The sequence below is a fragment of the Heliangelus exortis genome, chromosome 8 (genome assembly GCF_036169615.1).
Source record: "Heliangelus exortis chromosome 8, bHelExo1.hap1, whole genome shotgun sequence".
In the NCBI taxonomy this organism is placed as follows: domain Eukaryota; kingdom Metazoa; phylum Chordata; class Aves; order Apodiformes; family Trochilidae; genus Heliangelus; species Heliangelus exortis.
In genome coordinates this window covers 14,685,686-14,702,881 of record NC_092429.1, presented here as the reverse complement: position 1 = coordinate 14,702,881, position 17,196 = coordinate 14,685,686, and the positions used below count along the sequence as shown (strand labels likewise).

Sequence of the window (17,196 nt, the reverse complement as noted above, 5' to 3'; positions counted from 1 at the left end):
ACTACACTTGTCTCAATAAGGAAAAAAAAAGTCTTTACAGCTTGACCTATTTATCAGTAGTGCAAATAAGCATCACACAGGAGTGGCTCAGCTGTGGAATAACCAGATATTACTACGGTACAAAATAAGAGGGTTCAGTTCATCTCTTTACGCTTATTTTTATATTGTTAGAAAATACAGAAATATCCAATTTTATTCTTAAACAGAGAATTAACACCTGTCCATTGATGGAGCCACCAGCAATGATATTTGGATCTCTTGGATTGAACTGAAAGCAGTAAATGTCTTCAGGGTACTCCAATATTAACTAGAAGAAAAATAAAATAGTTGAGAAATAGAGTCACACTGATTGTTCTCTTGTTATTTAAGCACTTGACAGATTTAAAAATCCTAATGATATACCTGAGGGTTGATAGGGTCAAAAAAACTCCAAAAAAGTATTACTGAATGCTGCAGCAATGATTTATCAGAAAGGTTCCCTTGCACTTCATAAGGAAGCCGCTCTCTTGCTGACACTGCTATAATCCCTGATGGAGAGACAAAATGAATTTTCTCAGAGGACACAATTCAAGTTTCAACATGCTGCTAATTATTCTCAGTTACTTATATTTATACCTTCTGAATGCAGTGCAAAAAAAGCAAGAACCCCCCAACCCCCGAACCGCAATCATGTAGTTATATTTTTCCTTTTGGAGATCAACTTTGAGGAATTTTTTATTTTTTTTTTTTTTCTTAAGATTAAGTTATTTAACAATGAGTTGTTAACCCAAGGATGAATATAAGATTAAAATTTTTTTGTTACTACTCCTTAATGGTGTAATACTGCACCTGAAATTATGTGACTGGCATATAGTCCTGGCCATCTGTCACAAAATCAAATCTTTTGTAGCTGATTTAATTTCCTACACCAGCTGCAGTTCTGGCTGTTATGCTGTGAAGCATGGACATTTATATAGAACTTAGCCAGGTTTAAAGACACAATTGTATAGAGCAATAATCCACGGCAGGGAGCAGGAGGAGATGTTCAGTATGCCTTGTGATGCTGCTTCCTGGCACTCAGCAGAGCCATGTCCCACTGTGGCCCTAACATTCCTCCCAAGTGGCAATGGTACAAGAACCAGCACACAGGGAGGAGAACTCTGGTATTCAGAGGCACCAGAAGGACCTGGCATGGTTGCAGCACCACTTACATGAGCCTCATAAGGAAGAAATTTCCCTTTCCTATGATCTCTGCTTATATGTTAGTGTGAGGAACTTTGCATGGCCCATTGGAACCCTACAAAGAATTTTTCGTTTTAATCTCATCTCAGATCAGCAATTTGGACATTCTAAATCAGTTTTGATACTTTTTTTTTTAAATAATTCAAAGGCTGATGCGTTCATTAAATATGCATATTTATAGCTGTCATATACATGTCATTCAAGTTTCAAATTGATATTTTAACCACATTACCATAAATGGTTGGATGCCAGCAAACACAGCCAATAGCTCTGTCCTTGAGGTAACGCGGGTCTGTAAACGATCGGTACGCTTTAAGAGAAACATCTGGCTTGCCACCAGAACTGCTTTCATCTTCTGCTAGGGCTTTCCAGTCATCAAAAAAAGCATTCATAATTTCATTTTGCTGCAATGCAATTTCCATGCTGTTTTTTGAAAAGAACAGTTAGCACTTTCAAGAGTTCAGATGTGACTACTCAGCAGTAGCATCACAAATATTTCTGCAGAGACAGCTTTTGTTTTATGCAGAGTTAGAACCACAGCATTAAAAAAGGAAAGTATTAATCCCTCAGTGGTGCCTCATTGTAAGGAAACCCTCCTCTATTGAAATAAAAATAACAAATTATTCCAAGAATTTACCTGTGGTTCTGTGTGGATTAAGTACCATGTAACTGTCCAATTCTTGTGCAAAAAGTGGCACTTATCCTATGTCTAAGGGCTACAAGACAGCACCTTTGCTCTTCTGCATAAGCCTCTGCTTGAGTGAGCAGTGCTTGAGAGATCAGCTTTACAGCTCTTTTGCAAAGATATATCACTTTAACAGTTCTAATACCTATTTAAGCAATCATATTTGTATAGCATAGACTTAATGTTAATCTTCAGAAACAAATATTAATATTAAAATAACAAGCAAAAGAAAAAAACAACAACAAAACAAAACAAAAAATATTCAGAGACAAAAAAACAAAGAACCACTGTGGTCCACTCAGGAGTTCTTGCTTGAGTTCTTTACTATTTCATGTAGCCTTTAATGTATATTGCTGCAGTAATTTTACCTTAAGTGCACTGATGTGAGAAAGTCTTTCAGCTTCTCAGATGTCAGACTCTCTTCTTTCTCTTCACTCGATAACTCTCTAGGAAAATACTGTGTGGATGTATTTTTTGGATAGGTCCTAACCAAATGGAATAATGAACTTGAGTAAGTACAGAAACAATTTCAAAGATAGAAACCTATATGCCAAAATAAAAACTAAGCATATTAAGTTTCTCCAGAAACAACCTGGAAAAGAGGAAAGACAAAAGATGCAAACATAGTATCCAACTCTGTTCCCTTAATCAGTTTGTGACTGAGGAATTCCAGAAGACTGGAGTTAATTTTCATAGCTTGAGCTGAGATAGAATAAGCTGATAAATACTTACTTGCACTTACCATTTTGTCTGAGTACAAGCTTCTCTTACTTTTGGAACCATTTGTACGCTCATATCTTTTTCAAGTATTTTATTACTGAAAGTTTTGTCTTGATAGGACGTGCATTCAATGTAATTCTCTTTCACATGTGAAGCATTTGTGTCACTAAATGTAATTGGTGCACCAAACTTCCTGCGGACTCGAGAAATCATGTACTTAACCTGGAAGGGAGATTTCTGTAGTTAGCAGAGGAGAAAGTTTTTGGAAAGTTTGTTCTGTAAAATGACAGCGTTCGTGTAATCATAGAACTCGGTGCTGAGTTATGTTTCTGTGCTTTGAAATTCTGAAGTGCTCATATAAATAACCTACATAAGTCATGGCAGACAGGATTGTATTTCCAAAACAAGGAGTTGCTTTTAGGTTATGTTTTGGATTATTGCTAGTAGATAAGAGAATTACACTTTCTAATTCATGCAATGTCAAAACCAGACCTTTAATTAAGGGATTGATTACCAGGTCTTATGTAATATTGCACTGGACTTCCCAGACCTAACTTTTCATCTTTTCCCTCTTAGTGCAATGCTCAACTTTGTGTCAGGTATTTCAGCTTCCCTTCCAGTGCCTAGGAAGAGAAGTACCCCAAAGACAAAAACTTTGAGTGAGAAGTTTCCTTAGAGTGAGAACTAGGAAGGAGGAAGAGATCTTGGCTTGGCTTCTGCCCAGACAGAGAGGCAAACACTTGATTTGAGGTAGCAGAGAGGTATTGCTTAGATTCTTAGACAAATACTTTGGCCCAGCACCTCCCACAGAACTGGAAAGGAATGGAGGCTGAGAATACTTTTGAGAGGGCATTGCCATCAAGGTAGAGCACAAAATACTTCAGACTATGAATATGCATTAAATTTAGTGGCTGTGAATTAGCTTTAGAACAACCAAACATCTTTTTTAGTATAAGCAACATGCCCAGTTGCTAAAAACTAACAAAATGTATCCAGTCTTCCCTGAACAAGGATTTAGGTATTGACTAAAAATCACTGATGGGCAGCTGAATTCTTCGAGATGCTCTGCACATCACAAGTTACATGATAGGTGTGTGTGGATTCACCTTTTGGATGCATCATTTTCTTGACATAACCTGTAGGTTCAGTTAAACAAATAGGTCCTTCTGTAAAGTCAGTTTGTAATGACCTGCAGTAGTAATGTTTACTTTGAGGTAGAGAGCCCTTACAAGTCTTCCATGCTACTTAAGTGCCATCCATATAATGAAATAGAGTTCACTGGGCTGCATGGAAACAGAACTAGGTCTTTAGAATATAATTATAATGACTCAACTTGTAATCTGGCCAAATAGTAAACTGAGCAAAGGTGGCAAAGATTCTAATGATCAGATGATCAGGAGTTTTGAATGTACAGCTTAAGAAGTAGATATGTCCAATACTGTCTCACATGTCTTATTTACAGAATTTAAAGGAAACATAACTGTAAAAATAAAAATAAAAAAGTTTATGCAACACTCAGTTTTTATCAAAGTTGAGTTAGTTACTTGAGTTGAGATAGTTTCATCAATTTTTGAAAGACCCCAAGAAAAAATATTATCACAACTTTCAGTTATCTGAGAGCTGGTTTTTTTTATATTTGGTTTTGTTGTATTTATTTGATTTAATAACATCTGTTGATTCTGACCTTTGTAGCAGTGTCTTTAACAGATTCTTCTTCAACTTCTTTTTCACTGCCAAGAGAAACCCAGGGTTTGGAGACAGGAGGCTTGTAAGGAGGGACTTCCAGAGTTTCCTCTCTATCTTCTTCTTTTTCTTCTTCTATTTCTCCTTCTTTTTCCTTTGCAGTTTCTGGAGGCTGTGACATCAAACAATGCAAAATAGTGCTTTTTCAAAAATTAGTGACTGAAATGTAATTATCAACTAGAAACCCAGTTTTCACTCTTTATGCACACATTCTTTACCTTTGTCTCAATGCAGTAAGTGTGGCCTGGGTACACTTGGGATAGGTCCCATCCATTCATTTGTGCATTAGAATTTTCCAATGAATGTTACATATTTCATATTTAACTTCTAGAGAGGCTACTGTCTCAAAAGCAAATCACTGTTATAAAAAAAGAATTTACAGTGATTTTTTAAATTTTTGTTTCTCCTGCCTGGAACTGCAATTTGCTTTTCTATTAATTGTTACTTCTTCTGATGCTGGGTGACATAGTCATGTTAAAAAATTATATAATCTGTCCATAAACCTTCTTTTATAATGCAGTTCACAAGGGCTAAATCATCTTTGTATCTAGAGTTATTTGCAATTCAAGAACATTTTAAAGTATTATTTGAAGAATATATAATTTTGTGAAAAATAAGTGTAAGATTTCTTTGAAGATGACAAATATATGATAATCTTTTATTTTTAAGTCTTAATTGAAAACCTGGGTCGTGGCAGCAGAAATGAATGCTTATGATAAAAACAAAGCAGTGAGGGTTCTACTGTCTCTCTGAAGTAAAATATAAAAATGTAATTTGGTCTTTCATGGTATAAAAGATATTTTTCCAGTGATACACTTTTTTCATTATCAGATTTACTTTTAGAGAAGCATGCTGGCATGCCAAGCACATCAGATGCTTAACAAATACAACACCATCCCCAAAGTATGTGTTTGAGACAAGATTCTGAAATATTAATTGATAGAAGAATGCTGTGGTATACTTATATTTTCTTACCTCCAGAAGGTTTTGCTTGGCTTCTTCAGAAGCAACCAGGTAAAAGTTCTGTCCATACTGGAAGTTTGCATCAAAAACTACCAGAAGCTCTTCTCCTGGATACTCCTATTTTAATTTAAAACAATTATTGAAAAACTGAAAGCAAGTAACATCCAAACAAACATAAGCCTGTGAATGGCAAAGCTACTGCTAGTGTACATTGGGTTTCTTTGGTGAGTCTTGTGCTTTTTACAGAAAATTTAAAGTGCTAATTTAAAAGAACAGATAAATTTTATTTTGTAATAATAATGTCTTGCAAAATAAATCATTTCATGCACATAATTAAACAGAAAACAAACTCTTCTAATGATTCTTATTAAGTAGGCCATGAATTAGGAGAAACCAAAATACATGAAGCTCTGGCAGTTCACAGATTGAAGCAAGTAATATTTGTGTTACTTTTAGCATAGTTTCAGTCTAAAGTTAGTACAAAAAAATGTGCATGTTGAGCAATGAGAAACTTTGAGTTGACAGTGGTCCATGACCTTTGGATATCACAACACTGGTGTATTTACACAGTCAAAAGAAGAACAGACCTTATTGTTAAAAGAATCCATATTCTGGGAGCATGAAGTCTAAAAGTGATAATGAAATAAGCTACATACTAGGACAACTTTTTTAACAGGGTGGAAATCAGAAATTGCAGCTCTTGATTTCAGGTCCTGCATGATGTCCTCTTTTTTAATAAGCTTGAAACAGTTTTCTTCTGTGACATCTACATTAACTCGGCAATTAAAAATTTCTTGGGTCTTTGAAGTGAAAACTAAAGGAAAGATTTCTGGGTGGCCTATGAAAGAAAGCAAAGTTGCATGGTTAACAAATTCAGAGTGTTGTTTAAACATAAATATATGGCTTACTAAGTTTGGGTCTTTGCTTTTTCCTAACAGAATGCCTTGGAATCTCTCAGCTTAGTTTTTGGAAAGCACTGAATACAGATTAGATTACATTTTCTTAATCCTGGAAAAGAATACCTAACATTTCCTGCCTAATGAATGTTATTTGTAGTATGAGCTTTTTTTTCCCCTCTCCATCAACAGGTGATTAAGAGTTTAATGAAGAGTCACTAATGGACTATTTTTAATACATGGACAGAACTGCATGGCTCTGAATAACAACCTTTGAATAAATGTACTGTAGTCCTTTCCTGAGAGTAATGCTGTGTTAAACCAGTGGTTAATCTAACTATCTAAGTGGTTAATCTTCAATACCATCCCAAATAAAAATGCTTTTCTGATTTTGGACTTTCATCTTCCCCTCATCCAGTTCAAGTTCAGAGTGCAGTTGAACCTGTTTCTCCACTACTAGGTGAGACTAAGTCAGATACAAAACTATTTTCAGATTTGCTACAGAATATCTAGCTGTTGTTTTCTACTCACATGACCTCTTTTAGGTTCATTTGTATTAATTCAGAACAAGACAACCATGTCTTATCTCAGCTCTGGCACTGACTGTTGCTTTCACTGTTTTTAGTAAGGCTGGGTGCAATTAGGTGTCCCAGTGACTGTGCTTTGCAGACACTCAATCTGATGATAATACACTGGTTTTTGTTAGCAGTATGTCAGCTGTATATACATTATATTGGTCCTCCTTCCCAAATGACATGTTCTGCACTCGTAACACTTATAAGTGACCAAAATCACTGTAGGCCCAGCTGGTTGAATATTGCTGCCTAAGGGACTCTCTTCTCCCTCTGCAACCAGTGCTGCCAGGCTGGCTGACTCAGGCTGGAGGTCTCAGCTGCCATAGTAAGATCAATCCTCATGAAGGCTGCTATACTTCTGTCTGATAAGGCCAGTAGATGTTGACTTTGATTGTTCATCTTTTTGATAAACTGGAAAGTGGAAAAGATGTAGTGACATGTTTACATGAATTTTTTATATTCTGAAAGGGGCTGGTTTTTGTGATTACAGCCAATATTTTGTCATCTCTGTTTTATTTTCTTTCTTTGAGTTATTTAATATTTTACCTTAATTGCCAGAACCTGTGGTATTTTTCTGCTAGTGTACACCTTAAACTGAAGTTGTTATATCTAAAATTCTGATATTGGCCAGCTGGTTGAGCATGTTTTGAGAAGATATCTCTAACTGAAGCCAACAAGAACTGACAAATCAATAAATCCTTAATCTCTATCATCAGAGATGCTAAATCTGCATCAGCTTATCACACCATGTTTGATGAATTTGACATTTATCTTTTAAAATCTTTCAGTGCTGCTCCTCCTGCAAGTTGGACATGAGCCAACAGTGCACCTTGGCAGCCAGGAGGGCCATGTCCTGGGGTGCATCAAGGCAGGCACTGCCAGCCAGTGGAGGGAGGTGACTGTCCCACAACTCTGCACTGGTGTGGCCCCATCTTGAGTCCTCTGTGCAGTGCTGGGCACCACGGTACAAAAAAGGTTTAGAGGGAAAGCCATACGAGGAGGGTTTGAAGGCATTTATTCTGTTCAGCTTGGAGAAGTGGACACTGAGGGGAGACCTCATGGCAGCTCACTGCTTCCTCACTGGGGAAGGAGGAAGAGCAGGTGCTGACCTCTTCTCTGGTAACTGGTGATAGGACCTGAGGAAGATGTGCTGAAGGAAGTTTACGTTAGATATAAGGAGTAAGTTTTTCACCCAGTGGTTAAGCAGTGGAAGAGGCTCCCCAGGGAAGCAGTTAGGGCACCAAGCCTGCCTGAGTGCAGGAAGTGTTCAGATGATGCTCTCAGGCACATGGTGGAATTCTTGGGGTGCCCTACATAGGGACAGGTGTTGGATTTGATGATCTTGATGGGTTTCTTCCAACTTGGCAGATTCTATGATTCTTCTCTGCAATAGTCATCACTAAAATTATTGACATATATGATGCTTCTGGTGTGCCTGGCACTAAACCAAGTCTGATTTACTTGGCATTCACTGGTGAGTCTGTAGCATACACAATCCATTTGTATCATGCACAGTCCATTAGTTGACCTTCCTGTTATTGTCAATATTGCATGACTTTCCTTTCTGGTATTTCAGAGATTTCTGGGATTTCTGTGTGGTTGTTTCAAAAAATATTAAATCATAGGGATGTTAACTGGGACAGGCCTCTGTCTGGCACCTGGTCCAAAGTCACTGTTGGTATCAGCAGACAAAGCCAGAACTTGTTTATCTTCTGCAGTCCCTGTGCTTGCCTTTTTGACATCTGCTCTCTGTATCTAATGAACCCAAGACCTAGAATCTTCTTTTGCTTATCAGTTTGGCTATGAGACTAGGCTCAGAAAAAGTGCTTATTCCTGGGTGATTTTAAACATTTAATCCTTTTAAGGAACTGCAAAAGTTGATCTGCAGGACTGCCAGGTCTCCCTAGCTGAGGGCATGAGGCCTCATTAGGGTATCATTAGGAAGCAGACTCAAACCCTAGTGCAAACTGCAACACTACAGATATACTTTACATTTTGATATCTGGGAGCAAGAAAAATTAATCCTCCTTCTGAAAATTGAATTTCATAATGACAGAATGAGGTTTGAAACCTAGAGCTGTGCAACAAAATGGAATGCAATTTCCATCCTCTGCTGTGCACAGCTGGCTCAGAATGCACAGGAGAGCAAAGGAAGGAAAAAAACCTTGTACCTATTGCAGTCCTCAGAGTTGGTTATGTAGCTACTGCAATTGGGAGGCTAGAATCTAAAGCAAGTTTTTAAACACAATTTGTTGATTCTTATGGGATTCTTTTTCAGAAGGCTTTTTTCTTCCTGTGGCTCAAATAAATTTAAGCAAGTCTGAACAATTGTTTTTGGGGTTTTTTTTTTTTTGGTTGTTTTTTGGTTTTTTTTTTTTTTTTTTTTTTGGATACATCAAAAGTCCCAAACAGAAGTAACTATTGTTTATTCAAGAAGTTTATATTATGTTATTTTTTTAAGTGGTGAATCATGCATACAACCTTGTCTAAAAATGCTAATGCTAACAAAAATATTTTCAGAGGTGTAGGTTTCAGTGTCAAATGAAACAGCACAAGCATGCTTTAAAGTTAAGCAAAAATGCAGAGTCTGTTTTCTTCACTGTTTTATTCCTGTAAGTCCAAGTTAAAAACAAAGTAAAGATCAGAATTAAAATATGTATAATATGTATATCTTTTAGTCTAAAGGAATAAAATAATGTATTACAGATTTCTGTTTTGTAACAGATTCTGTACTATAGGATCTGTATTATATATTCAGTATTATAATAACGTATAATACATAATGTTATAATAAATCACGTATGTATTATACCATAAAGAACTGATACTGGAATTCTTAGTATTATGAACATTTTCACTGAATGCTGCTTTCCAGTAAAACTTATAGAGCATCTCGTAAGGCTTCACGTTGTGTTCCAATAGTAAATGGTACCCATGTAATTTTTAACAGCTTGCAGCTCCTAGTGTTGCAAGAACATCACAAAGGATCAAAATGCTCTAAGAAAAGGAAAGAACACTTGGGCTAAGGAGATACCATCCATACAGTTTAAATCTTCACAGTCTATGTACATACATAGTAGCATTTTTTTTCCTGCTTTTAGCAACAGGATTGTAGCAAATTTGGATATTATGGCTTCTAACAGTATTTGCCACTAGGTGGAAGTAAAATTCTCTCTTACTGTCAAAACTAATTATCTCCATGAACACCATAAATACATTTTTAAAAGGAATGCTTTCATCATCTGAGAGATGCCTTGTTGTCCATTTTAATTAGTTGCAGCTTACCCATTTCAGTAAAGTTAATCAGAGTGCAATTTCACTTCCACTCGTGCTCACAGGAAGACAAGTGATTTATGATTTCTTTAAAAATTACCTGCTTTGTGTATTTGCCACATGATGTTTTAGCTTTTAGCAATAAAAGCTGTCCTGTTAAAAGCTAATTAAGAAGATAACCTTTTGGACTGTTCTTGTAAAGCATAGATAAATTTTACACTGCTATCCATTTAACTTCTATCCAGATGTAAGCTGCACAAACTGGATCAGCAGAAAAATCTAAGTAGATATGAGGAAAAGCATTTTAAAGTTATTTGGTATTTAAGATAAAAATATATTTCAATTCAATATATTTCAATTCAATTCAAGTAATTACACATTTTAGCTCATAACTGGGGCCACAGTTAAAACTGCATAAAACTGCATTTTTCTTGCCCATAAGCCAAGAGGAGTGCTTGGTATCTTGTGATGCTTAGGTGGCAGATTTGTTTTTCTACAAAGCAAAGACATCAATCAGTGTCTATTGATAGCTATGCTTTAAAAAACAAAAAGTTATCTGTTGAAATAATTTTCTTACCAGATTCTGTGATTAGATAAAGATCAAAGCTTAAAAAAGGATAAAAACATTTTTCTTTCAATTGTTAATTGTTAATTAAGTGCAAATATCTTGCACTATATAATTCTGTGGTAAAACTCTTTATTTTCCCTTATCTCAGCTCTTCTCCATCCAAGATAAAAACATCTACAACCTGTAGCTGTTTCAGCAATCCTCGATCCCTGCCTGCTACTCAGAGAGTGACACTGTAATCTCTACTGTCATAGCTGCATTTTTACATAGTTTCTAACTTTTCACATATTTAAAAAATCTTTCCTTTTCCCTGGCATTGGTAACACTGAAGCATCGAAATGGTTAAAGTATTCCCAAACTATTATTTCAAGGACCATCACAGCACTTACCTATAGCAGCCATGGAAAGATCTTCATCTTTTTTGCCTGAAATATAATGAAATTATATTATCAGTATTTTTTTCTTCTTGACAAAGTAGCTATAAATACACATCCTTTTCCTTGTTGGGACAATGTTTAAAATATCTGTATGAATTTAAAACTAAGCTGTGAAGAGGAAACAAAACCTCGTTTCCACTGAGGTCAAATGTTACACAAGAAATGAGTGAAGCCTCTTAAAACAGGTCTGTATCTTAAGGAGATGTTAACATACTTTGAAACTACAGAGGTTTAAAACTCATTTTTATTTTCAGCAGGTGGTCCATGGAAGAGAGAACCCAGAAGAAAACTGTCACCTCGTGGGGCACAGTGACTGCTCCCTGACAGCACCTGCCTGGGGCAGTCACCAAGTCAGGGATGTCCTGTGTAGAGATGAGTGCAAGGCTCCTGACAGGTAGGTTAGGTGGGAAGAGAGAAGTTAGGTGGGAAGGGAGAAGCAGGTGTTGGTCCCCTCTGCCCACGGGCAGTGGTCAGGCTGGCCCGGGGTGGCTGGGTGCTACAGGGGCTTCCTTCAGCTCCTGAGAGCCTGGCTGCAAACCTCACAGCGAGGTGGGACAGGAAGAGATAAGCACTGATGTGCAGAATGTTCTCTGCAGCACAACAGCTATTAATCAGCTGGAAAGAAAAAAGCAATTAAACGGCAAAAGCCACTTTGGGAAGGTGGCTGTTGTAGCAGAAAAAAATCCATGAAACAAAGCAAACAAAACCCAAGCAAAATGTACATTCCCACATTTTCTGAGAATGTGCGTGACTCACTGGTAAAAATAATTGTCTGTAGCAAAGGCTCATTAGCCTTACACTTCATTAACTGCACACTTTTATAAATGATCCCTGATGTTGTATCTCAGCATGTTTCAGAAAAAAAAAAAAACCAACCAAACAAGTCAATATAATGCACAATTGTGAACCTGATATATTTTTTAGCTCTGATATTGAGCCTTTACAGTGTCATCCTGAACAACTGTTCTGGGGTGACCTCCCTCTGCCAGATGTTCTCTCCCCAGGCTGTTAGCAATTGTGAATCTCCTCATTTACTTTGTATTAAGCCTCCCAGTTTCCCATTCAGTACTGTTGTTTTGACACTACAAACTCTTAAACCTAAACTACTGAGACAAAGAGTAAATATTGCAATGTAACTTTGTTACGTTCCACATATTGGTTACAAACCCATAACCAGTAATTGTAGAACTCTGTTCTATAAATAATATATAACACATTCAAATTTATTTCATGTTTATTTAAATGCATGTGGCCAAAATAATTAAGGTAGCTGTCATTTGAGACCAGATTACTGCTTCTTTTTTCTTTGCTGCAGTACCTTACGTACCAAGTTCTGTTTGTTTTCCTTTTGCAGATTTTTTGTCTTTGGTTTTGCCTTTCTGTTTCTTTGCTGAGGTCTTCATGCCTTTCAAGGATTTCTTGCCAGATGTGAGATTTTCTGACGTTTTTTCACATTTGTCTAGAAAAAGATACATATAACCAATAAGCCTTAAACAGACAACGGAATACACAATGTATGAGTGAAAATTTGGTCCGTGACTTTATGCAGGTTATTGTTACAGTAGTATTTTCACATGCTGCCAAAGATATGTCTTGTAATTTTAAATCATGAACTGTATTTTGATGTGATGTGTAACAGGTGGAAATATTTCTTCTAACCAGAGTGATTCAGTATGGAAACTACCCAAAACAGTGAAAAGTTAAATTAGGACAGGGGTTTCCCTTGGAGAAAGCTGAGGACCTGAGCTGCATCAGGAAGAGTGCAGGTAAAATTGTATGTAGTTATAACTATATATAACACAGTTCTTTAAGTGTAAATCATTACTTAGGTGCACGCAGCATTTTTGTGTATTTCTGTTTCCAGTTCATTTTTCAGTGTAGATGAAAAATGTGGAGAACAAACTTGGAAAGACAATTTTTATGCATAATTAAATGGAGCAATTACACAGCTGGAGACAATACTGTGTAGGCCACTCTTGTTTCACTCTTGTTTCGCTTACCCTCCTTCTCAATATCTGGAATTAGAATGAGAACAGCAGCACAGAGAAGGCTCAGTTCCACTGCAAAGCAGGAAAATGCACTGTAGGCTGCCCACTGCACTGTTTGCCCTGCACATGGCCGCAAAATACATTGCCAGCACCATCCTGTGGAAGGTACACACATAACAACTGATAGAACAGCTAAAATCAGGACCATCCAAATTCAGTTAGAAGTACTGAAAATGGCTTGATGTTACTATTGAACACAACTAGAGGCATTCAACTTTCAGTTTGCTTGGGTCCTCCCTGTTTCATGTTCCCCTTTTTTTTTTTAAGACTGAACTGACTGGTAGAGAAACCATTTTTAAAATTTATATAAAGCACTTACGTTTTTTTGGATGATATTACAATCTTAACAGGAGCAAGAGGAAAGCAGATGCACTTAGAGAACAGAAAGAGCTGGCACCTTCAAGAACTGCCACATGACATAACTATTTCTGATTAACTCTCACAGGAGCTATGTCCTGTCTGCTTGCACATGTGAACAGCCCATTTACTGTCAAGATGAAGGTGAAAAGGTAAGTTTTATAAAATAAGTGTTCTACATTGAAGTTTTCTCAGTGTGAGGCTTAAAATCATGTGAGTGTTACAGCAAACATGTATTGTGCCTTTGCAGTTTCAGTGGTTATCCTGGCTTTGGTAGGGTATTTCATTCTCAGACTGAGAAACAGTGTCTTCCTGTTTTGTAGCACAGTTCTCAAATACTCCAGAAGAAATATAATTTTAGCTACCAAGCTGTATTTTAGTTTGGAGGTGGGCACAAGTCATGAATTATAACCTGGTGGCATAGCCTGAGTTTGGAATCTATGTTCCCATCCATGGGTGAACTTTGCTGGTTTAATGGGAGCAGATTCTGACACTCATATTAGAGTTATGCATTTTTATTTTTTCATTCCAATCAAAATAGAAGAATATAAATCCTCAGGCTCTTTTCTCTATCAGAGTGGATCTTGCAGACCACAGGTGATAAACTGCACCAATTGGATGTTAATGAATTTCTTTGTTGTTTGGTTGTTATGGCAAATGTAGCCTTCATTATTAATTCTCCTGAAGAACTGAAGCAATTTAGTGTTCTGCTTTTCCCAAAAACCAACGATTCCAATGCAAATACAGATTAATGTTTTAGAATTCTGAAACTTTTGCCTGGGATGATGGTTTTGGAAGATTAAAAAAACACCAAAACAACAAAACCCAAACCATACTTCATCTATAATGAATATAAGGAAGGTAGGAATTTTTTCTGCCCTCATTCTTACAGTCCTGTTGCCAAATACAGGACTACAAACATTGATAATATATCAATTTCTAATGTTCAATACTTTTTCCCAGTTATAATCTTTCAAAGAAGCCTCTATACTGAACAATATGCTTAGCTTACAGTTCTGAAACACTTAGGGCTAATTCAGATGTTTGAAAGAGGCTAATTTTCCCCTGTTTAAAGGATAAAACAAAACCAAACAAACTTTGCAAAGCTATTTCTTATCCATCTTCTATATTTATATAAATAATTATGACTCATTTTATAAATGGATTCTGTGACTTCTCTGCTTTGAAACCAACTTTGATGCCTATGGATAAATAGGACAGGAGGAGAGGGCAGCTGTGTCACAAGTCGAAGGACAATAGGAACCATCTCATATTTCAGACACATTGTCTTACTTACCCTTTCCTATAAACACACTGAAACTAAGCCAATTTGGAAATTTTGAGTTCTTTCTTCTGAGTATCCTAAACCCTAAGTCACATGAATAGAGGAAACACTGAGAGGGCTGAGATAAGTCACATGCCTATGTTCAGTACAGTAACTTGCAAGTAAACCCAGCCCTTTTCCTTTGACTGACTCCAAGTATATTACACCTATAAAAAGGGTTAAAAATTTAAAAATTGTCTCCCAGCCATGCAGTTTCTCCTCCTCTACTGAAAGAATCAGGTGTAGAGGAACACACAGTACTACACAGACAAAGAGAATGCTGGTGAAGGCTGTGTGGGTGACTTGAGTGTATGTAAATGGTTATGTAAATGTTAATACAGAAAGTACCCCTGCTAAGGGTTACAAATGAATACAGCACTCAGTAGGACTGTTCATGGGGGAAAGCAGATAGAAAAGTACAAAGTCATTATCTCATTTGACAATAACCCTAACACAGTATCAGCCCTGCCCATTTGTCATCCTGTGGGCATATGATTGTCAGTGGTTAGGAAACATGTAAGGCCTCCAATGAAAGCAAAAGCAGAACTTCTGCAAGCTTCTCCAGAAGCATAATTAAGCCCAGTGCCATTTACAAAATACATATGCAAAGTTGCTGTTTTACACAGGCTTACATCACTAACCCCTAGGTGCTCCGAGCAGGAAACCAATACCCAGAGAGAACTTTAAAACAGGTACCAAAGAGCAGTCTTTCCCACCTCTTCTCTTAAAAAAAAAAAAAAAAAAAAAAAAAAAAAAAAAAAAAAGGAAAAAGAAAAAAAAAAATCCTAATGGTTCTTAATGCATGAGATGAAAGCTACTGTTTTCAGAAGTTATGTGTTAATTCAAGGGTTTGGGTTTTTTGCTGTCCCTACTAAGTTTTCACACGAGTACCAAACCCCATCAGGAAAAACATAAAAAAATTGGTGTTCTAGAAGACTGTCTGAAAATACTGACAAAAAAATGATAACTTCTTTAATCTGTGGTTAGTACTTATCATCGTAGGGATATTTCTATATTGCTTATCTAGAAAGGACTCTAATATGCATATTTGTCCAGAAACATACAAATGTACTATGCCTTTCCATTAAAGCTTATTTATTCACGAATCTGTGATTGATAAAGCAGGTTGGAAACAACATTTAAATTAATGTAATTTGAAAAATTTAAGAGTGTAAAACCTACAAAAAAGAATAGCTCTTGAAAATCGTTTGTCAGAAATAGTGCTATATATTTTATTTTTTAAAAAGTAGCTGATAATAATGTGTCACTAAATATGTTCAGTCCCATTTTTCAGCAATTTTTCAGTGGAACAGAGTGTTACATTTAATTGGTAAAGACTGAGTAAATATTTGATAACTTTGACATTTTGTAACCTAGTTTATTTAAAGATGGCTGTAATATTTTGAACGTGAGGGTCAAGAGAAAAAAATAATATCAGAGTGTTCTCCTAATTATTTAATGTACTGAAACATTTACAGGTATAATGCAAATCTGTGAAGTTGCTAGGGCACTGCAAAAGGAGAAAATTAATTAGCTATCAATACTACCAAAGCTGCTGTCTGAACTGAGGACAGAAAAGGGTTCATTAGTTGCCTAATTGAATGATTTAAATTCAAACCTGTGTGAATTACTAATTTAGTGCTGTAATTTACTACAGTCTGAAATGACAGAAGAATTGAATGCACTTCCATTTAACAGAAGCACTACAAGGAAATTATAAATACATATTATAAAATATATAATTTTAATATATCAGAAATACAAATTATAAAAATATAGACTACTTTTTTGTGTTGCTATGAAGCTAAAAAAAAAATCCCATTTCTGCCTGTAAACATTTAGGAACTTGTTAAAAATAACATCTTAAGAATGACCTAGTCTCTCTACAAATTCATATACAATGTTTTAATTAAATTCATTCTACTTTGCTCTACATAAACAGCAAATAATACAGACATCTAAAGTTTGGATTATTAATAATGCTTGTGTATTATTGTGTAAATTGCAGAGGATAAAGCTGAAGTTTTGGAAACTGCCAATTCATGTCAGCATATGAACAGTTCTATTTTATATATATCTGATTTCACACATACAACTTTTCATTAAATTATGCCTACTTGAACCAAGTATAGATTTTGTTATTTGACAGAATCCAGTAGAGGCAGTTATAGGTTATGAGATGATAAATACAATACATATATAATTAGAGTAAGAATTAATGAGAGGCACAGAGAACAAAATGGAAAACTTCACGTTGGATAAAACTGTGTTCTCTTTCTTTCATTCAGAGAGAAATAGAATAGAATTGGAAAATGTATAACATGGCTGATTGAAGATATGGAACATGTTTTGTACTACAAATAAACTAGGATTCTTTTTAGCCTGG

At 36.0% G+C, this 17,196-nt stretch overlaps 1 protein-coding gene across 5 annotated transcripts in view; it reads right to left on the bottom strand.

Moving 5' to 3' along the window:
- DNAI3 (dynein axonemal intermediate chain 3) overlaps positions 1–17,196 on the bottom strand; it is a 28,257-nt gene that overhangs the window by 9,906 nt on the left and 1,155 nt on the right. For 4 of the 5 annotated variants that reach the window (XM_071750562.1, XM_071750564.1, XM_071750566.1 and 1 more), the window contains exons 2-11: positions 12,409–12,540; positions 11,034–11,069; positions 5,989–6,170; positions 5,345–5,449; positions 4,311–4,481; positions 2,649–2,848; positions 2,275–2,391; positions 1,454–1,644; positions 403–527; positions 218–307 (exon numbers count right to left, since the gene is read on the bottom strand). In XM_071750562.1, coding sequence (XP_071606663.1) covers positions 218–307; positions 403–527; positions 1,454–1,644; positions 2,275–2,391; positions 2,649–2,848; positions 4,311–4,481; positions 5,345–5,449; positions 5,989–6,170; positions 11,034–11,069; positions 12,409–12,484 — 1,293 coding nt within the window. In that variant the 5' untranslated portion in view covers positions 12,485–12,540. Of the gene's footprint in view, positions 1–217; positions 308–402; positions 528–1,453; positions 1,645–2,274; positions 2,392–2,648; positions 2,849–4,310; positions 4,482–5,344; positions 5,450–5,988; positions 6,171–11,033; positions 11,070–12,404; positions 12,541–17,196 lie in introns of those variants that run through there. The other variant, XM_071750565.1, reaches the window with a different exon arrangement.